The following is a 22,171-nucleotide window of genomic DNA, read 5'->3' on the forward strand; positions in this document are numbered from 1 at the left end:
CTCTGCAGACCAGCAGTGGGGGGAGGACTCGGATCTTGCTCCAGGCCGACCGGATCCGAATCTGCTATTTAGAAAACCCTCCAGGGAAGCATAGGCTCAGGTAAGTTAAAGAAGCCCGGCTCTGGGAGGGATGGGGTGGAGCGGGGAGGACCGAGTGCTGATAAATCATCCGGTGTGTTCCTCGGTGGAAACAGTACTCCGGCTGTTAGAGGGTGGGAAATATGCCTGATGAGAGCACAGAAAAGTAAGCAAAGGAACGAGATGAACCATTTAATGCCTTCTCTCCTCCGTCCCCGAAAAGCCCAAGAAGTTGTACAGGAAAAGAAATGACATCAGATGTGATACTTAGATCCATAAAAATCACAGCTACATAACCAATAGCATTGGAAACATTGAACAGAAGGGATCTATTTCTGTTGTATTAGGGTTCCCCAGCGAGACAGAACCAAGGGGATATATACAGATGTATAGAAAACCATGTGTTAGGAACGCTGGTTCCTGTGATTATGGAGGCAGAGAAGCCCCCTGATTTGCCCCCTGCAAGCTGGAGGCCCAGGAATAGTGGGAGCGTAGCTCCAGTCCAAACCCCAAGGCCTGAGAACCAGACAGAAGGATAAAATGGAGACCCTCCCGCCACCAACTCAAGCAGAGACCAGACTGTCCTTCCCCCATCTTTTTGTTCTCTTCAGGCCCTCAGTGGAGTGGATGAGGGCCATGCACATTGTGGAGGGAAATCTGCTTTAACTGTCTGCGGATTCAGATGCTTGTCTCTTCCAGAAACATCCTCACAGACACACCCAGAGATAATGTTTTGCCAGCTCTCTGGACATTGCTCAGCCCGGTCAAGTTGACACGTGAAGTTAACTGTCACAAGAATTAAACTCTCATTGACTTCATTGATAGGGCTCTGCAAAGTAATATCAAAAAATGGGTATGTCAAGAAAAAGCGACAGAAGCTGGGGGGCTCAGTTCGCTTGAGCGACCAACTCAGTTTCAGCTCAGGTCATAATCTCGTGGGTTGGTGGGCAGGGGGATCTCCTTGAAGATTCTCTCCCTCTGCCCCCACCCCTGCATGTGCACACACTCTCTCTTTCTCTCAAGTAAATAAACCCATCTTTAAAAAAATTATGTTAAAGTCTTGGAAAAAATGTAGATAAATGCCAGATAAAACAAGCAAGCAGCTGTTTCTGGGCAATGAGGAGAGGGGGAGAGGGACTGACAACTTTTCTTAAAAGCTCTTTAACTGTTTGGATTTTTTTTTAAGATTATTTATTTATTTATTTGACAGAGAGGGAGATCACAAGTAGGCAGAGAGGCAGGCAGAGAGAGAGGAGGAAGCAGGCTCCCTGCTGAGCAGAGAGCCCAACATGGGGCTCGATCCCAGGACCCTGAGATCATGACCTGAGCTGAAGGCAGAAGCTTAACCCACGGAGCCACCCAGGCACTCCCTGAGGTGTTTTTTTTTTACCTGAGTTGGGCAGTGCTGGGAGCTCCTTCCTAAACCCCCTTTGGTTATGGTGCTCAGATGGGACCCCAGGAAGGTTCAACAAGGGAAGGAAGGAAGGTCTAGAAGACTGGCGGCACACACTTGCTTCTGGAAGAGGTTGCCCTTAAATGAGCTTTCGAGGGAAGAGCAGGGGTTTGTCTGCAGATACGAGGAAGCAGATGCTCTAGGAAGAGAGGCCCTGCTTGTTGTTAGCAGGGCCATCTGGAGGCCTGAAAAGGTGTGGGTTGAGCCCCTGGGTGGTCCTCAGAGGGGAGGGAGAAGAGGCCCAGAGGAAGGAAGCAGGGAGACCGCTAGATCATACAGCATTTTCTACACTGTAGTGTCTGAACTTGGTGCTGGGGTCACGGAGGGAACATGTAGGGGTTTTTAAGCAAAAAGTGACAGGATCAGATGAACACTTGGGAATAGTCATCCTGGAAGTCTGGCAAGTCAGCTGGAGTCCCACTCTTCTGTTAGTCTTACTCATAGTCTCCATTAAAAGGCAAAGTACAGATTAGGGTGGTGAGGAATTTGGGCCACAAGTATAATACAGGACTGACATCTTTGATTTATACAAAGTGCATACAGATTGACAAGAAACAGCAGCAGAATCTTTCTGGGGTGAAAATGGACAATTTGCCTGAAAAGATCACTTCCAGAATATATTAAATGGTTAATATGAAAAAGAATCAGCCCCACTGCCATATAAATGCCTAGCAAAGTACTATTTGACTGGTTTCACCCATTGCATTAGAGATGTGGGCCGTTATGGCCATCAGAGTTGACAGGAATTAGATGAGAAAGACATTTCCATTAAGGGTGTGATCAGTTCAGGAGGGAACTTTGGCAAAACACTCCTGATTCAACTTATAGACCTGATGACTGTATTTCTGGGAATTTATCAGAAAATTTGTCAGGAAGTTATCAACGATGTGGACAAAGACTTATGTATAAAGTGCACTAGTTATAGTGGGCAAAAAAGAAGAAAAAAGAAAAGGAAAAATCCACCCCAAAACTTACTAAGATGTCCCACCCTCTTGGGACGATATGATAAGGAGTAGGCATAAACAGTGTTTCAAATTATGCAAATCTTCATCAATTCTGCCAAAATGTGAATCGAGGCTATCATTAGTTGGTGACATTATGAGTAATTTCTACTTTTTTAAAAATGTTTTTCCAGGATTGGGCGGCCAGCTTAGTCAGTAGGGCATGCGAGTCTTGATCTTAGGCTTAAAAGTTTGAACCCTACATTGGGTGCAGAGGTTACTTAAAAATAAAATCTTAAAGGGACACCTGGGTGGCTCAGACAGTTAAGCATCCAGCTCTTGATTTTGGTTCAGGTCATGATCTGAGGGTCACAAGATGGGCCCCGAGGTGGGGCTCTGGCTTAATGTTCTCTCTTCCTCTCCCCCTGCCTACCCCTCAGCTCTCTTTCTCTCTCTCTCAAAATAACAATAATAAAAATAAATAAAATATTTTAAAAATCAACATTTTTTCCATATTTTTAAATTTTTTCGTAACAAGAAGAAATTGAGCCCAAAATAAGGAAATGCAGGCCGACTTGCTTACAGGGAGTAACTTGCAGGCCTTGAAAACTGAATCACAAAGGCATTCCCAGCCTGCCTTTAAATTTTCAACTCACATCCACAGTAGGATAACAGTTCACCCTCTTCTAAACCCCTGTGGTACTGAGCACTTTACTTGTGTAATCTCATTTAATCCAGTGCCTTTCCAAAGACGGCATTATTAATGACATTCCTAATTTAGAGGTAGAAGAAGTGAGCTTGAAGAGGTGAATGAACGGGTGGGTTTAAGGCCTCAGGATCTCGTTTTAGTGTTGTCTTGACCCTCTTCCTTTTTCACCCGACTGCCTTTGATTTAGTCTAGCTCATCAACATATATTCTGGTCTTTGAGCTGAAGACCACAAATGCGGACCCCCTCATCTCTCTGGGAAACTACCCCCCCACACCCAAAGCAAATGCATCTGGGGCCTGGGGGCAGGCTTTGCTGAGAGCACTTCCCCCTTCCTTCTTCCGCCCTTTAACTTTGCCCCCGGGGCCAGGAGCAGCTCTGTCACTCCGTGGCCAGGCTCCTTGGTGCCTCTTCCTCCAAGATCCGAGGTCAGTACCTGCGCCTGCCCTGGCTCCCCTGAGAGAGCCAGCAGCCAGGAGGGCATCTGCTGTCCTTCCAGCTCCTTCCTCCCCAGTCCTGGGCCCTCTAGCCTGGACCCTGTGCTCTCTCCAGCTCCCCTTTCTTGTGACTTCCCTCTTTTCTCCTCCAGTTCAGTCCCCTGGCTTCTGTCTCTGCCTACATTGCTTCGTCTTTATGGTCATTGCAGAAATTGAATATCAAACTACCATATTTGGGGAAAAAGAGGCTTTTTGTAGAGCAGTGAGTGGTTCCAAGACTTGTTCATTGACAGGCAACCCATTACGGGGTGCTGCACCTCACAATTCCCTTCTAGGATTGTCTTGGGGTTTTAGGGCCTGTGATGTGGCAGTGTACATGCTTGACTGTTATGCCCGAGTTTTTGCGTCTGGGAGAACACCCAGGGGCCAACAGCGATGCAATCACACGAGAGTTTATTTGACAAGCTTAAGCTTGGGCCCAAGTATACCCGACACAGCGGAGTAGGGACTTGGACCCTGCACCAGACTACAGTCAGAGTTTTTAAAGGCAGAGTAGGGGTGGACTCGGCGGTGGGCGAGGACAAAGCGGGTGTTCAGAAGGGCTATCAGGGTAAAGAAGACTGTCAGAATATTGCAGGCCCGGTTATTATCAAGCCAAGGCCATTTGTCCCTCTAATGAGGCACTAACATGAAGACAGTTGGGAGTTTCCTGGTGGAATGTCACATTCCTCCTATCAAGCATCCTTGTTAGTGAGATTGAGCATTGGGACATTTGTAAACCGAGGGAGACTCCTGTCTTGCAGGATTGTGATTTCTGCAAGTTAACTATTTGTTCACACATACTACCGAGGGGAAGGGAGCGGGTGGAGAGGGGGTGCAAGGTGCCAGCTTTTGCTTTGTCAAGGTGGCTGTACTTATGTCAGGGCTGGACTTGAGGTGGGTACAGCCTTGTTTTTCTTGGCCTCCACATGACCAGACCGGGTGGGAGGAGGCAAGGGGGAGGCTTCAGGTGCAAAGATCTAGAGCGTCCCAAGTTGGAAAGAGCTGGTGGGAGGACGCAGCAGAAGGGGGCTGAAAAAACTTCGTGATCTGTGCATTCATCTCCTAGGCGGAAGTTCTGACGACCGGAGGCCACCAGCAACGTGCTGCCCCAGGAGGGCTGGAGATGGCGGTTTCCCCGAAGTCCTGCCTCCACAGCTGTCTGCTCATCCTCGCTTTCCTCCCGCTGTCCAAGCCGGACTCCGGTAGGTCCCGCCTGGGTCTCCCTCTCTGCGCTGCCCCCCGCAACCCGGGCTGAAACCTCTCGGTACGGGTGAGGCACCCACGTGGCTCTCGCTAGCGCCCTCCGCGGGGGTCCGGGTGGACTCGGAGCTTCCGTCGCGGGGACCGACTCGGGTCGGAGTCGGTGCTCAGCTCCCCCGGCACACCCCGTCTGCCCCCTGCTTTTCGCAGCCCAGTTCGACGTGATCGGGCCGCCGGAGCCCATCCTGGCCGTGGTGGGTGACGACGTCGAGCTGCCCTGCCACCTGTCCCCAAACGTGAGCGCCGAGCGCATGGAGCTGCGGTGGTTCCGCGGGAAGGTGGCGGCCGCGTTGCTGGTGCGCCGGGACGGGCGCGAGCAGGACGGGGAGCAGGTGGCCCAGTACCGCGGCAGAGCCACGCTCGTGGACCGCGACATCGCTGCGGGGCGCGTCGCCGTGAGGATCCACCGGGTCAGGGCCTCGGACGACGGCGAGTACCGATGCTTTTTCCGGCAGGACGGAAGCTACGAGGAGGCCAGCGTGCACCTGAAGGTGGCCGGTGAGCGCGCGGGGTTTGGCTTCCCCAGTGACTTCTAGGCGGGATACCTTTTCTTAGGACCCCGTGACTTTGGAAACCACCGGATTCTTTGCCTAAATCCCTCTTAGGATGGAAAGGGTTGGCAGGCCTGGAGGAGGAGGGAGGAGACTGGCAGGTTGAGAGTGGGCGCAGAGCATTTCCCCATGTAATTAGTAAATGCAGCATTCTTCGGGAATACACCGTAATATGCTTGACCCAGTCTCGGAACTGAACAAGTAAGTCGTGTCCGTTTTTCACCATCTGGTGAGGCTGTGGTTCGCATCTTTTGAGGCTGCTTCCTGGATTCGTACCTAAGGTCGGATTTGCTGAGGTCCTAGAGCCGGGCTGCTCCTTAACATTCTTGATCCACCAAGAAAAGTTTTTGGTTTTTGTCTTCTTTTTGGCATCAAGCCCAAGTTCGGGGTGGAAACCATAATGGAAACGGTAAGCAGTCAGGAGGAAAGCCTGCCTTGAGCTCTGACTTTCCCACTTACTGGTGAACGGAAGCGAACAAATCTCGTTCTGAGCCTTGTTTCCTACTGCAAAACTGGGCGTGCATCTATCAAAGATTTTGCAAGAATGAAATAAAGTTAGACAATACCTAAGAAACTGCCTTGTTGAAGCTTGCAGAAGCATTATACACTTGTGAGATATTATTACTGTGCCTCAGACTGCCCCATAATTTGCAGCATACAGATGCATTGCCTTTTATGTATAGATTAAAATAAAGGTAAAGTTTAAAAAATACTGGGGTGTGATTGGGGTCCCTGCCTCAGAACAGGGTGTCCCGTGTGGTGGCATTATGTATAACTTCACATTTCCTTTTCAGGGAATTAATTTCAAAGTTGATTATAAAATCCTAGAGATGTGATGGCATAAAACTATCATTGTTATCTTTATGAGTGATAGACATCTTTTTTTTTTAAAGATTTTATTTATTTGACAGAGAATGAGAGAGCAAAAGTAGGCTGAGCAGCAGGCAGAGGGAGAAGCAGGTTCTCCACCAAGTGGGACTCGATCCCATGACCTTGGAATCATGACCTGAGCTGAAGGCAGCCACTTAACCGACTGAGCCATCCAGGCGCCCCTGGGTGATAGACATCTTTGAGATGCTGCTGAAAGTGGGAGCCCTTTTCATGAAAAGAATCCATACTGTCATGTAGACACACACCCTGGAACTTGGATTTCAACTAACAGTGTGGACATGTGTTTGAGGACTTTCCTCTGCAGCTTGATGTTTTTCTGTACTCTATAGAATTGTAACAAAATAATCAGGATGAAGACAGAAGGGAAAAACAGCTTTATGTTGATATGTTAGGACATAACTGTGTGTGGGGAAGACGAGGTTGAAACCCATTTAAGAAAATTCCTGTATCAGTATTGCAGGTAAAGGAAACTTAGGCCATCAGGTACAATCTCAATGCAAAGAACCTCTAATCCCCTTTCTCCTCAAGGATACTCCTTCTCTGATCATCCTCAAATGCCCACTCCTAGTTCTCCTCCTCAAATTCATTTCATAATACCTCCAACCACAAAGCCCTCCCCCGTCTCTGGAGCTCCCTTACCCACCTCTAAGCCATTGAGCTCGCTGCTCCTGCTGATTAGAAAAGCTCCCTATGTCTGTCTATCAGACTCCTGCCCTCACTTCAGACCCTAACTCCCAATATGGCATCCCTCTGTGATAAGGTTATGAAATGCCTTTTATTGATACCACATCTTCTGTGTGTCGTGAAATAGGGGATAAGGCCCTCCCACTCCCAGTCCCCTTCTCTTTCTCAGACTGTGTAACCCTGTGGTTATAAGGCTCCCAGAAGGGTGTCTGCTGAAGGACTAAGGCCAGCTTCTCTCGCCACAGCTCTGGGCTCTGATCCTCACATCCATATGGAAGTTCGAGAAAATGGAGAGGTCCAGCTGGAGTGTACCTCGGTAGGATGGTACCCAGAGCCGCACGTCCAGTGGAGGACGTCTGGGGGAGAGCAGTTTCCATCCACCTCAGAGTCTAGGAATCCTGATGAAGAAGGCCTGTTCACTGTAGCAGCTTCGGTGATCATCAGAGACCCCTCCATGAAGAATATATCCTGCTCTATCCGGAACCTCCTTCTTGGCCAGGAGAAGGAAGTAGACATTTCCATACCAGGTCAGTGAAATCGATGCTGGGGTCCTATCGGACACAGTTTCAGGGCCCATATTACCTGGGACACTTGCCCAAGGCCCTCATGGTAGTTTTCTGCTGTCCCTACCTAAGCTCCTGACAACTGACATGAAGGAGTCCCACCAATTTCATTAGAAGAGAAGATTCTAAATGCATAACATCGGCCTCAATCTCAGTGAAATTCTGGATTTTCCATTTTAGGAGATATATCTTAGATACAGAAGCTTTGTCTCTGGGACCTTCTGTCCTTGAGTAACAAGAAAACCCATTTCCACCCTTGCCCCTCTGTCTTCCCCATCCCGTGCTAGAGCTCTGTCTAGGTTTCCAGGGTCTGCAGGAAAGCAAATATTCTCATTATTCACCCCAAGGCTATCTCTGTTTCAGGCAGGAACCTCTCCTTATTCTTTGGTCATTGAGTCCCATTCTGTCACACATGGAGGTGACATTTTCCCTTCCTGATTTACTTCCTACATCGCCTTGGCTCCCATTCTGCATTGATAGTTAAGAAGGAATTTCCACATTAACATGAATCGATCCATTACTTTCTTTATTTCCCACGTCCTCTCCCGAAATGACGCTTCTTTTTTTCTTGCCCATGATCAAAAGTTTATGGGAAATCAGACACTGAAATAGATCACTGTTGTATGCCTTACAGAATTAAACACAATACATTTTCTTGGAACATTAACTGGGATTACTGAACCAGTAAGGCTTTCTGAAATATAACAGAAATTCAAGAGGTTGTGGGGACCATTAGTGTTGCTTTCTTCTAAATGAACACCCTTCTGCGAGTCTGGCCTGTCCTCCTGATGCCTGGCCCAGCACTGTTGATCAGCCTATACGAAGAACCACCATCTGAGCACGGCTGACATCCAGGGTAGTCTTGTAGTAACTGGATATTTTCCATCCATAAAATAGGAATTTGGGCTTTGAACTAGCCTTTTCTTTTCGTTTTGTTTCATTTCTCTTAGGGTTTTATTTATTTGACAGAGAGAGAGAGAGCATAAGCAGGGGTGGGGGCAGAAGGAGAGGGAGAAGCAGAGTCCCTGCTGAGCTGGGAGCCAGATCCCAGGCTCCTGAGAGCATGACCTGACCTGAAGGCAGATGCTTAACCAATTGAGCCTCCCAGATGCCCCTAGCCATTTCTTTTTGTTTTTTTTCTCTGTCCCTTCCAAGGGCAGGTTTAGTAAATCCCTAGCCAAAGGCCTAGCCAGTCACTACCTCTAAGTCCCCACTTCACCCCTAGTGAGCAGCACGCGATCAGGCTCAAAATTTTTCTGAAAAGCTTAGAGCAGCAGCCTTGGAAGTTCTGTTGTTTGCCCTGGGAGGAGTGGGAGAGGACCAGGTCATCATCAGAAGCAGAGCTGTACCTGCTCAGAGTCGCCCAGCAACTTGTCCTTCTTGGGTCTTTTGTTTCAGCTCCCTTCATCCCAAGGTTGACTCCCTGGATGGTGGCGGTGGCTGTCATCTTGATGGTCCTAGGATTTCTGACAATTGGGTCCATAGTTTGCACTTGGAGACTCTACAAGGAAAGATCCAGACAAAGAAAGGACGAATTCAGCTCTAAGGGTAAGTCACAGGCTGCTTGTCAGGCGTGCTACCAAGTGGGGTTGGATCCAAGTCCTTTGGGATGGCTGCCAATGGGAAGATACTCGATTCCAGAATTCTGAGAGTCGAGGGAGGGGGGATTATAAGGCACCAGAAGCCACTGATACCCAATATGAAGGTCTGGGGTGTAGAAGGAGTCAAAAGCAATGCTAACTGAGATATCAGACTGCTGTTCCCTCACTGCCCCCCCTCAGACTCTCTCCTCACTTCTAACTCAGTTTCCCAGTAAAGATGAAAGATCTGATCTCAAGCCAGTAGGAACTTCCTGCACATTTCTTAGGAAAAAACCCATAATTCTTGTTTCTCATTTATTGGTAAAGTTTCAGTAATCCTGAACTGACCTTTTACTCCTTTGTGTGTCCCTCACACCAGTTTTCTCCCCTCCCTCATGTCCACTTTCAAAGGTCATTAAGGTATTTTTGTTTGTTTTCCAGAGAAACTCCTAGAAGAGCTCAGTAAGTTCTCTCTTCTTGTCATGAATTCAACAACAAGATGTTCTCTCTCTTGTTAGGAAACCCATCACTGACTCTCTCTCTTTTATTTCAGGATGGAAAAAGGCTACGGTGCATGCAGGTCAGTGGCTCTGAACTTCTCAGACTTCTCAGGGGCTCTGAGGCTCTATCCCCCAGGGATTCGAAGTCCTGTCATACTTGGAAATAAAAACACTAACCGATTGTTGTGGTGAGGATAGATAGGGGAAGATGATGGCGAACGGCCTCCACATTTTCCTTGAGGCACATAGAAGGCCCTTGGAAGACATTTAGAAGACAAGCCCCTCTGACAGGGACCCATTAGGCATTGGTGACAGCTCACACATGACGGGTGACAGGAGGAGGCCAAACAGCTCTCCTCCTGAGGCGGCCTGACAACTTCTCGAGCAGTCCTCTATTTCTTTTTGGAGAAGAAAGAATAAGTCTTGTAGCACTTCATGCTCACTGATGCTGACTTGTTCTCTGTCTCTCTCTAGTGGATGTGACTCTGGATCCAGACACTGCCCACCCCCACCTCTTTTTGTATGAGGATTCCAGATCTGTCCGGCTGGAAGATTCACGTCAGGAGCTGCCTGAGAAACCAGAGAGATTTGACTCCTGGCCTTGTGTGTTGGGTCGTGAGACCTTCACGTCAGGGCAACACTTCTGGGAGGTGGAAGTGGGAGACAGGGCTGACTGGGCAGTCGGGGTGTGCAGGGAAAATGTGGTGAAGAAAGGGTTTGACCCCATGACTCCAGAGAATGGGTTCTGGGCTGTGGAGTTGTATGGGAACGGGTACTGGGCCCTCACCCCGCTGCGGACCCCTCTCCCCCTGGCAGGGCCCCCTCGTCGGGTTGGGATTTTCCTGGACTATGAATCAGGTGACGTCTCCTTCTACAATATGACCGATGGGTCCCATATCTATACTTTCTCCAATACCTCCTTCTCTGGCCCGCTCCGGCCTTTCTTCTGCCTGTGGTCCTGTGGCAAAAAGCCCCTCACCATCTGCCCGGTCACTCATGGGCCTGAGAGAGTCACCGTAGTTGCTGATGCCAAGGCCTTCACTAAGGAGATCCCACTGTCCCCCATGGGGGAGGACTCGGCCTCTGGGGATACCCTCCATTCTAAACTAATCCCTACCCAGCCCAGCCAAAGGGCACCTTAAGGAATATCCCAACCCAACTGCTTCCCTTTGTCCTGAGCCCTCCCCTTTGTTCCCCCTGACACACCAGCTGCCAGGTCCACCCAGGCCCTGTTTCTCCCTGTTGGGTAGGAATCAGTTGGTCTTGGGGAGGTAGTGTTGTTGCTGCTAGAGAGTGTGGGGTGTAGAGCCTTCCTCCTCTGTTGCTGTGCTGATACTCGGGGCAGGGAGGTGACTCCAAAGCTGCTTCTAGCATTCTCCTATTCCCAGAGACCAAATCCTATAGGGAGAGAGAACTCAGTGATCAAGATGGGGTTAGACGGGCATGGGGTTATGACAGAAACATCTGTGTCTCCAGAATAGGGATGTGTAGAGGAACAGGTTTTAGGCAAGCACGGAACTCAAAAGGTTCTGGGAAGATAAGATTCAAGGCTGAAATCCCATAAAAGAACTTGGGGGGACATCACAATGGAGGACTGTGAGGGGAACCTAGGCCAATGATGAACACCTGGCTGGCTTCTAGACTTTCTGGGCCTATATGTCCAGCTGTCGAAGACACATCCTGGAGAGTAGAAGAAACTGGCCCTACTAGTGTAGGATCTGAGCCATTGGCTCGGGGGCCTGGGAGGGGATGAAATGATCAAGGCTGAGGGCCAGACTGAAACTCTGATCCAGGAGAAAACTTCAGAGGAAACCCAGTCTGGGTGGCTGGCCTTGCTCCTGATCCTGCTGTCCTTTCTGCCTCAGCCGCCCTGTTTCCCCCGACCCCAGGGGTCCTTCCAACCTCACTCCGTAGACCCCACACAAGTTTCCAGCTCTCTTCCTCTTTTTATATAGAATCTGTCCATTCCAGAGCCTTTCCAGGACCCTTCTCAGTGACATCACCTCTTTATCTGCCAGGGTCGGGCCTCGGGGCCCCTCAGCCCTCCACCCTGCCTCTGGGTTAAACCCCCAAACGCACCTTCAGTTCGTTCCCCCACCAGCCTTCACTCCCCACGCTCTGCGTCCCCAGGACTGCTTCTCCCCAGGCCCCAGATGCTGCTCCATCCCTGGGTGGGCCCAGCTAGGCTGAGCACACTTGCTCAGTCTGCATTTTCCTGGCTACACATGGCTCGTCATGCCCACGGACTGCAGATTTTTCCGGGCTCACGCCTTCCATTTCCAGAATTTTTTTTTCCAGTTTCCAGAGTAGATGTTGCCCATGGTCTTAAGCTAATAAATAAGTATGTTGATTGCTGAAGGCGGCATCTGCAACTTTTCTTTATTCCAACAAGTGGAAGTGACTTAAAAACAGGAAAGCAGCTGCATGGGAATGCAGCTGGCTGACCACTGGGGGTCTGTGTGTCCAAGACTCCCCTGCAGGCAGGGTTGAAGGGGTGGGGGTTGGGTGGGAAGGGGAGGTTAGGGGGACCCCATCTCTCCTCCTAGAAAGGTAACCGGACTCCTGGTGTAGGTGAGTGAGGCTACCTCTTCAAATGTTAACAGTACTTTTCCAGGAGGAGGCAATACTGGGGAAATTTTAAATGGTAATACCTTGTAATTGGAAAACAAAACAAAACAAAAAGCCCTGGTGATCTTTAGAAACCCCTTTTCCGAAGATTCCTGTTTGAAGAGCCTTGGAAGTTACCAAGGTGACATCTGTTGGCTTGGGAGAGTCTTAGGCGTGAAGAAGGTCAGGAGAAGAACAAAGCAACTAAGTGGACCACCTTTAACTTGGCCCAAGGGCCTGCACCCGGAGAACCAGATAGAAAGGGCCCCTTCCTCCGTCATTTCATGGATCCCCAACACCCAGTGTCCTCTTTCCCATGCCCCTGCCTCTAACACGTCTCACCTGACGCTGTCCACCCCATGCCACCCCTCCCCCATGGTCCCCCTGGGAGAAAAACATTATTTACCTAGCTTTAAGTGTTCATTTGTGCTCAAATTACTCTTTTAGAAAGTCAAAGAAAAACAAAGTCCAAAATTTCTTTAAAAATACTTAAGAACCTCTGGCAGTTGCTCTGGTGATGTAAGGTATAATGTGGAACCTGAAATGTACACATGAAATCATCCAGAATAGACTGGACTGCCCCAAGAACCCCTCTGAGAACAGAAAGATGATCACAGGTTTCATCATCTCTGTGACTCCTCTCCCCTTCCCCCTTGACCTCCCCAAAATCCATGATTTCTTTGACCATTCAAGGAAAATGGCCACCAGACAAGAGTATTGAGCTGACAGTAGATTCGTTGGAAACATTTGTGTCCCTTTCCAACCCCTCCCACCTCCCCCAGGTCTATCCTCTTCGCATGAGACATTAATGAGGAAGAACTTACCTGATGAGACTTGAGGCTCTCTTTCCAGCTGGCACCAGCTACCAGCGCCTAGAGGAAATGATCAGTGTTGGTAGGTCTGGCTTTATTTCCCAATTTTCTAAAAGAGACGACAGTGGTCATTGCTGGACCTCTAAAACCCAGAAAGTTTATCTGCATCCTTGAGAGATTTGTCTTCAGAAAATGCTTACATACCATCTCCTCCCATACAACCACTCCAATAATCGGATTTTAACCTTCTCTACAGATTGTTTCCATTTTTTCTCCCGGAGAGGTTGGGCTCTGGCTTTTCAGGTACCTGGGAGCACCTTCCTTCGGGCATAGTCACCGTGGCTACCTGCAGTGAGTCACGTGCAGACATGGCGGCACAGGTGGGCACGCGCACGGAGCCCACGCGCGTCCCTTGCAAGCGCGCTTTGAGCTCCTGCACTCTGATTCACACCTGTTGGGCACAGAGGCCGGAACACTTCTGAATGGGGCTCTTCCACCTTGCCCTTAAAAGAAAGATTCACCCTAAAATAATGATCTCAAACTTGGGTGCACAGGAGCATCCCCTAGGGGTGGAGGGAAATCTTACCAAATACCATTCCCAGCTGGCACTATCCACAGGCTTTCCCGTTTCACCTCCTGCGGATGGCAGAGCGGGGCGTCCGTGAAGAGCTACAGGGTTGTTGTGCTTTAAGCGGGTGCCTCGCACACCTGGGCACGGCTGGGAATTCCGCGGAGCGCCTGCTAGCCGCGCACGGCTGGACTCCCCCCGGCGTCCGATTCGGCAGGTCGGGATGGGACTGGGAATTTGCCTTCAACTGGTTCCCTGGGGGTGGGCACTTGGTGCATAACTGAAGAGGCGAAGCACTGGAGTTCTTTCACGGAATTTTCGTAGCCGTGAAGCGCCCAGGAAAGCACGTTCTCGGATGGACAGAGGCGAGACGACGGGTCTAAAATCCGCCTGGCGGTCAACGGACTAGTTCGAGCTTTGTCTGAAACTCGCGCTTCCGGTCGGTGCTCTTCTGGGCACAGGGTCCTGACCGTAACGCCGGGCGAGAAAACCCGAAGCAGGTCCCATCTGACCTTAGGTACGTTCGGAAAGCGGCTGCAGGAGACGCCTGGTGTCAAGGGCGCCCCCCGCCGGGTTTACGAGATACAGAAACTACTCGCTTTTTGTTTCCTTTTGGAACTATTGCAGTAAAACATCCGTACAGCGACGCCCGCAAATCCTCAGTGCACAGAACTAAATGCACTCAGAACGAGAAGCCGGACCAGCCGGTTCCCGGGGTGGGGGTCGGGGGCTGGGGGGCTAAGCACCAGCTGGGAGGTTTACAGGAGAGGCTGGGGAGTCTGCGAGCACTTGAGGGCCCGGCCTCTGCCGCACTCGCCGGCAGCGGCCTAGCGCCTCCTGGGACAGCGTGTGTACTCCGGCGTCGCGGGGGCTTTCACTATCTAACTAGGATGCCGCGGAGAGGAGGGAGAGTGCCCTGCCCGCACCCGGCCCGCCCCTCTCGGGGGCCCGGATCCGAGGTTGCATGGCCCGTGCCCATCGACCGCCCAGCAACCGAGCGCCCCGGGCGGCTCTCCAAGGCGTACTTGTTCTCACTCTTTCACCAAAGTTCTCGTGTCTTGAGCAAAGGGAATCGTGTTTCTGCAGACCCAGAAATAAATTTGGAGCAAGGCTCGTACCTGCCGGGTCAGGATGGCCGAGCGGTCTAAGGCGCTGCGTTCAGGTCGCAGTCTCCCCTGGAGGCGTGGGTTCGAATCCCACTCCTGACAAGCCGTTGTTTTTCAATTGTTAAACTACTGAACGTATCCCACCACCTTTTCCTATATTCCCCACCGTGGAATGATCAATTTTTAAAAATTTCTTATCATCGCTCTAGAATTAAGCACTCTGTAGCTGGAAGCCTTTTTACTAAAACTAGTAATTTTCATCTTATCTCCTCTTTCTTACATTCAAGAAATTGAAGGAATGTTGACTAAATTACACTGATCTTCCCAGGACCCCTCTTTTGTTTTGTTTACTTACAGATTTCTTTCTAATACCCTTTTCTCAATCTCATTTCCTATCCCCCACCCCCATAAGAAATTACTGGAGAAAGGTCATCTTTTTCTTTCTAAACGTGTTTGCAGAACATATACTTTTGGTTTTAGCTCTCGAGTTTTTAATTCACGTAAATGACGCTGTTTCATGTATCCCATTCTATTTTTACTTTATTCCTGCCCTACTACGGTGTTTAGGTTTATTTATGTTGCTGGACCAGTCGCTTTTAATTGCTGCACAGAGATCTGCAAGCGTGTCTTTGCCTACTCACGAAGGGATGGCTCCCAAATTGGGCCCCATGCCTTGTCACCACAGAAAAGGGTGCCATCAGTGAACATCTTCCTGCATACTCCATCGCGAAGCTTTCCTTGACATACAGTGGGAGCATATGGCAGGTCATGAGGGCCTGGCAGTTTGCAAAGTTTGCACTTCATAACAGGATCCAGGAATGTGATTTAGAAACACAGAAATTCATGTTTAGTGACATCTTCAGAAATATTCCTCAGGTTCAAGTTTCCTGATGTCCAGCCTGTTTATCTTAAGCATTAATAGCTAGTTACAAATATTAGCATATAGTGTTTCTATTTTGAACTCTAAACTTGAGGATATTATTATTCTTACATGATTTATTGCAAAGCCACAAGTAATGAAAAATCTCAGGTAACTAGAATCTTCTCCTCACCTTTCCTTTTTTAAAAAGAAATCCAATGTAATTAATACCTGCTTACAAAGACGGAAAACAGGGTGAATCTGTTTTATGATCACTGATATTCAGAATCATTCAGCCTCCTCCTAAATTCCTCAAAATTCACAGAAACATCCATACATATACTGAAAGAAAAGTGAATTGGTATTTCATAGAAAGATTGTCATCAGTAAGGTTAGAAAGGAACAACAAAACAAGGTTTCCTCTTATTGCCCAGGTGGTCACATGTTCAGTCCATTTCTGCCCATTTCGAGTCCCCACTTGGGCCTCGGCAGCATACGACAGAGGAGGAAATGGCAAATAGGTGCAAAGAGGAGGGGCATTTAGAGATATCTGGAGGCCCAACAGGTTGGTTCAATGCTATTCAGGCTACATGGGCTCACCCCTGACTCTGCCACTTCTAAGCTGTATGACCTTCCAGGCTAGTGACTTTGTATCCCTGTGCCTTGGTGCCTCCTCTTTAAAGTAGGGGAAATAACGGAACCTTCCCTTATAAGGATGCAGCGGGCATTGCGTGACTTAGCATATGTCGAGTGCTTGGCAAATAACAAATGCCTGGAAAAGAATAAACACCAGATAAATGGTACCTTTTCCCCCAATAGGGCATCTGCTATCTCTGGGGCCTGTGTGGAACTCTGGAGATCCAGAGACAGCACTTGCCCCAGGAGGTAGACAGGTTGGCCATAAAGTCAGATAAAAAGCAAGTAGATGAGTGTTGCTATCCAGGGTCAAATGGGAAACACAGTCCCTTTTTTCTCCTTCTCCTCACAGGAGAACTACAACAGTCCAGCTAGAGACTCGACTTACCTCACAACCAGTAAATTCAAATGCCACCCTTACTGCTTTGGTAACACATGGTCTGTTTGAAAACAAAACAAAAACCCATGAAGCAAAAACAAAACAAAACAAAATAAAAACCCACGAAGCAAAAACAAAATAAAACAAAAACAAAAACCCCATGAAGTACATGATACTTATCAACTGTCAGGTCAAGTGCATCTGGGGTCTTCATGAGGTCACACATGGTGAGGATACTCAAAGGCCTTTGGTCATGTCCACACAAAGAAGAGTTTGAGGTGCAGACACACCTTCTCCCCTCATTGCTTCCACTTACCTACCCTGGGCATCCTCTTTGTAACCTCTGGTCAGATGTCATTTCCTTTGCCTGGAGCACTTTGTCTACGTCTTCTCCTGTCTCACTTTGTCTACGTCTCCCAGGCTGCAGAAGTTGGTTAGAATTCTCACCTGGAATATTCCATTGCTTCAGTAACCAGTGCCCTTACCTCAATAGTGCAGATCTACTGAGGGCCTCTGGGCAGGAAGCATCCCAGGAAAGGCATTCCTGGACCCTGATGGAGCCAGATAGTGAAGCTTAAGTTAGATTCAGTAACAAGGAAAAGTCATGGTCTAGTGTAGACTTCTACCTGGTGACTCAGCTGTCCTCCGCATTTGATAGACATCTGTACTCGAGACTTGGAAGAAAGGCTTTCATGAGCAGAGGATGGGAGGATGTAGTGAAAAATGCCTTTCCATTGCTGTCTGACGCCTAAAGTGGGAGTTAAGTGGCAGAGTGCAGTGGAGGAATTCTCCATAAGAATAGAGTTGTTTCCTGAACTAGTCCTCAAAGTCCTGGGATGTTTTGTTTCTACAGATAGGACAAGAGATCATAGTCAACCCTTGACCATCTACATAAAATAATGTGCTCTGAAGATAAAAGCCAGCTAGTGGAACTATCTGCACCGGGCGGTGGGGAGCTTGGTGGTGGGAGATGAGCAAGAGAGTTGCTAACAGCTACAGTGAGGTTCCATTTCTCTTGATTTGGTTTCTGTAGGGCCCTGGCTGCGAGTAGAACTCCAGACTACTTTTCCACTTCCCTTTTTTTTTTCCTTCCCTCTTGGAGAGTTTGGGAGTAGGCGTCTCAGCTCTTCTGGACTTCCTCAAATCAGCCTGGAAGCTGCCATTTTCAGGTCTGCCTGTTCTAGGGGGCTAGCCACTCTGATAATATAATCAAGTAGATGCTTCTCCCTGACGACTTGTTTCTGAAATCTTGATGACAAATATGTGTTCCTGTTTGATTTTCCCTTCCAAAAAACTCCGGGCACAAAACCACCTTTTAAATTACTTACTTATGGTTTGTGTTATGCAGCTGGGTTTTAGTGGCTGCCAACAACACATTTATCAATCATGGCTGAGGTTGGCCTTTCTAAAAATACCGCCTGCAGATTGGGAGCGTGCATCCGTTTGGAATTCCCTCAGGAAAGAGAACAGAAGGACCTGAGATGATGCTGTTGCTTGTAGTTTAAACTTGGTGATTTTGCGTGCTGCTTTCCCCGGTTCCTTTAGTAATGTGATAAAATGTATTACATGCGAAATAAAGATGTTGACATCAAGAAAGATAGAAATTCTTTCTCCCTAAAAGAACACAACTTCATCTTCATACCTTCTCTTTGCAAACGGTCAAAGCGCCTACCGTTAGGCCCTATAAAACGCTTGAGTTAAATTCCATAGGGGAATTTACCCCTAATATTAGACTTAGATGGCTTGTCCCCTTCGTTGAGGGTGGGAAAACCACAAAAGGCCCCGCTGGGATTCGAACCCAGGATCTCCTGTTTACTAGACAGGCGCTTTAACCAGCTAAGCCACGGAGCCAGCACGACTACTGAGTTTCAAATCGACAGTGAAAAGGAATGATCTCTGTTTTTGTTGGGTGCATTTCTGAATTTTTTCACCATTGAGGGTCAGGAGCAGTCCAGATGCTTCTCCAGACCCTGAAGATGAAGCAGTTCCCGCTTCGCCTCGGGAAGACCTAAGAGACCGCGCGGCTACAGGAAAACTGAGTCCCCTTCTGGCGGCTCCAGAGGCGTCTAGTCCCAGAAACTGCGGGGAGGGCGGTTCTCCTGCCTGCGAGGGGAGTGTGACCGCGGCCGGAGGCGGGGAATGCGCTCTGCTCACCCTGGAACACTTCCAGCACCGAGAATTGGTCCCTCGGGAAGCGAGCTCTCGGTCCTGTAGTTCAGTGTTTAATTAAAAGTCCAGTCATTCCTTACCCCATTTCTTTCCGTAAAATTGGGTTTTACCGGCTTGCTTCTTGCTTATAATGTTGGCTAATGGAATTCCAGAGTCACACCTTAAAAATACAAGACTTCATATTTAAAACCCAGTCTTAGACAGAAAGGAGCGACCCCCTCTCTTCTGCAACTAGAGAGGGAGAGAAGCTTTCTAATCCCAAAACTTGTCCAAAGGATCTGTTTGTTAAGGTGTCAAATTGAGAGCATTCACAAGAATTTCTATATTGTCATGGGGACTTGTGTATTTGTAACTGTTCCCGGTTTATTCTATTCTCTGTAAAATAAATCTGTCCTTGGGAATGAAATTTGAACAGAGAGCATCAGTGAAACCCCCAAGATTTTACAAATCATGGGGCCATAACTGTGAAAGTAACCTCCCCAACGAAATTATGATTGGCTATGTTGCTTGAAATTTACTGTCATGGTGATAATTCCGAAATCCACATTTCAGTTTTTCTACCCTGTGTCGACATCTGAAGGATTTTGCTGTCACGCCCTAAACGGCAGCAGTTGGCAGTTAACCTCTGCCTACATGCATGACGGGGAGTGAAGGGCTGAGTGTGAAAACGTGACTCTACTAGATTTCTCATTTCAGTAAAACAAAGTCTCTGAACCAGTTTGAGACTCCATGAAGCAAGCACCTATTTCTTTAATATTATAAGATTAACCATTATATTATTATTAGTGTGCCTGGAGTCAGTATAATCACAAACAGCACAGTCACTTCTCCAACAGCTTTGACCTAACTGTGGCAGGCAGAAAGATGGTAGAGCCAACAGTATTTTGCTTGGGTTTTTCCTTTGGTGAGCAGCTGTCAAAATGTGCACAGCAATTCTTGGAAGTCAGCTGTTTAACAAGCCAGACACAAATCTTGGGGGGTAAAAACTAAGACTTAGAGCAATCATTTCCAGAAATCTGGGTGTGAATTCTACCTTCTACTCAATTCCCAATGTGACTAGCAAACCATGGAAGGGACTCTCACATTGGCTCTCTTGAACACATCTGAAATTGGAGAAGGTGCAGGTCTCCACGTCATAGACTGCTGACAACAGGCGAGCGGCAGATAGTGCTATTTTCCATACACTTGAGAGATAAACCGGAAGGACAGTGTACTGAGACACAGAGGATGGAGAGGAGTCCAGCACTGTGATGGTTAGCCTTATGTGCTCTCTCGGCTAGGCTATGCTATCCAGTTATTCAACTGAACACTAATCTACAGATTGCTACAAAGCTATTTTGTAAATATGGTTAATATCTACAATTAGTTGACCAAAATATATATAATATAATATAATATAATATAATATAATATCTACAGTTAGTTGACAGTAATATGGGTGAGCCAACCAGCTGAAGCAATTATTATTTCCAACCACTTGAAAGGCTTTGAAAATAAAATGGAAGTTTTCCTGAGGAAAAAGAAATTCGGTTTCAAGACGGTCGCATCAGATCCTGCCTGACATTTTCTTAAGTACAGGCCCTCCCAGCAGAGTTCAGACTTGCCAGTCCTAGAAATACTTCTTCATTCATTCATATTATCGTACTAGTTGTGTTTTTTCTGGACTCTTTCTCTGACTGGTACAGCCACTGAAGAAAAGACTGGAAACTAGAAACTGGAACTTTCAGAAAAGAAGGCATGGGAGAAAGCTCTCCAAAAACGAAATGAAAGCCTGCCTCAGCTCATGCCGGCTTGTGAACCTGGCAGAGAGGTTTGAAGCAGCAAGAGAAGCTTTCAAAATCTGCACAACGAAGGGAGGGGTTTGTAGACACTGAGGAGAGCAAATGTGGACAGGGCCTCCAGTTCTCTGAGCCGAAGCCCATTTTAGTGGTGCAAGATGGAATCAATGGCTCCAATGACACCTTGGGATCTGCCCTGTCCATGCTGGGTATGTGATTAGCATAAAATAGGACCAAGAATTACCTGTTCGCTTCATTTCTGAAGATTCAAGCATAATTGTTCATGTTTCCAAGCTTCTTTCAAGAAATCTCCTTTTGCTTCTTATAGGGAAGGGATAGTCTTTGAACTGGGTTGGGAAAATACATTTTTATCTTGACTAACTTGTTACTGAAATTATGGGGTTTCTTCGACTATGAATGTAGGCAACAGATCACGGTTGTATTTCAGACTTTTTGACTTTATCACTTTCAGAAATCACAAATATTTTATATCAAAGTACAGTTGTTAACAAATTGCTTTACCATTTATGCTCATGAGTGCTTTGAAATTACAGTATTTATTAGACCTCCTGCTATATATTGTCATTTAGTGCATTAATAAAGGAGCACAAGTATTACCATATCATACATTTTAATATTTTAATAACATATTCCAATACAATTGATTGCCCTTTGACATCTTCTGTATTTATCTTTTTTCGTTATATTTAAAAGTTATTTTGTGAGGCAGCTCATAGCCGCCAAAATGCCCTAGGGGTACAGTACAACACCTCGTCAGAAGTCCCCTGCTCTACTGTTCAGGGGGAAATTCCTAAGTAGATAGACTTTAATGTTATGCAGAAAGAGTAGCAACATGTATGATCTTCCAAAGGGCTGCTGACATCTTATGAGCTGAAAACAACTATTTTCTAAACTCATCGCGTATGTCCTCAATATCAGGCAGTTTCACTCGGTCCGTTAACAGCCCTCAGCATGTTCGCAGCGCTCCCCGAGGCACGGGATAACAATTACTTCTCCGAAATACGGAGGCCGACTTCGCACACGGAAGAGATGCTTCTGTGCTTGCTGAGAAAGCGAACGCGTGAGAGCATCCATGTGCGTGCGGGCTGATGCCGCTTCCCTAGCCTTCCCGGTTTGTCAGCTTTCCTTCAAGGGCTTAACGTGATTGTTTTACTTAGGTAATGAATGCTTCATGGTCGTAAGCTTCGCGAAGGCAGGGATCATATCTCTTTTCTGCTCGGATCGGCTTCCAGCGCCTCGAACGGCAGGTAACACAAGCTGGTGAGCGAACGCGCGGATGCAGGGGGCGCGGGCAGAGAGGACGCGGCCGCCGGGGCGCGAGCAGGCGGCTGCAGGGGACCCGCCGGGCGCGCAGCCTTGGCAGCGGGGAGCTCGGCCCCAGCGCGAGCGCGCCTCGCCTGGACTCGCCGGCGCCTGCGTCCTCACGAAGGCGGACAGGCGCCCCCACATTCCCGCGCGGGCCAGTGGCGCAATGGATAACGCGTCTGACTACGGATCAGAAGATTCCAGGTTCGACTCCTGGCTGGCTCGGGGCGCGTGATGTCTTTTA

At 48.2% G+C, this 22,171-nt stretch overlaps 1 protein-coding gene and 3 non-coding genes across 5 annotated transcripts; 3 read left to right on the forward strand and 1 right to left on the reverse strand.

Annotated features, from left to right (window-relative positions):
- LOC116869996 (butyrophilin subfamily 1 member A1-like) lies at window positions 1-10,843 on the forward strand. 2 transcript variants are annotated; one of them, XM_032861677.1, is made up of 8 exons: window positions 1-100; window positions 4,725-4,860; window positions 5,069-5,416; window positions 7,290-7,571; window positions 9,006-9,155; window positions 9,629-9,649; window positions 9,741-9,767; window positions 10,162-10,843. In XM_032861677.1, the coding sequence occupies exons 2-8, from the start codon at window positions 4,782-4,784 to the stop codon at window positions 10,827-10,829; spliced, it is 1,575 nt and encodes a 524-aa protein (XP_032717568.1). In that variant the 5' UTR covers window positions 1-100; window positions 4,725-4,781; the 3' UTR covers window positions 10,830-10,843. The 2 variants fall into 2 exon arrangements, with proteins under 2 accessions (XP_032717568.1, XP_032717569.1); XM_032861678.1 differs by lacking the exon at window positions 9,629-9,649.
- A 3,956-nt stretch (window positions 10,844-14,799) lies between these two features.
- TRNAL-CAG lies at window positions 14,800-14,882 on the forward strand. The gene has a single exon. It is a non-coding gene; the product is annotated as a tRNA-Leu (tRNA).
- A 3,549-nt stretch (window positions 14,883-18,431) lies between these two features.
- TRNAT-AGU lies at window positions 18,432-18,505 on the reverse strand. The gene has a single exon. It is a non-coding gene; the product is annotated as a tRNA-Thr (tRNA).
- Window positions 18,506-22,079: 3,574 nt separating this feature from the next.
- TRNAR-ACG lies at window positions 22,080-22,152 on the forward strand. Its single transcript has one exon. It is a non-coding gene; the product is annotated as a tRNA-Arg (tRNA).
- Window positions 22,153-22,171: the final 19 nt, after the last annotated feature.

Source organism: Lontra canadensis, unplaced genomic scaffold (assembly GCF_010015895.1).
Source record: "Lontra canadensis isolate GAN:19392208 unplaced genomic scaffold, GSC_riverotter_1.0 scaffold21, whole genome shotgun sequence".
In the NCBI taxonomy this organism is placed as follows: domain Eukaryota; kingdom Metazoa; phylum Chordata; class Mammalia; order Carnivora; family Mustelidae; genus Lontra; species Lontra canadensis.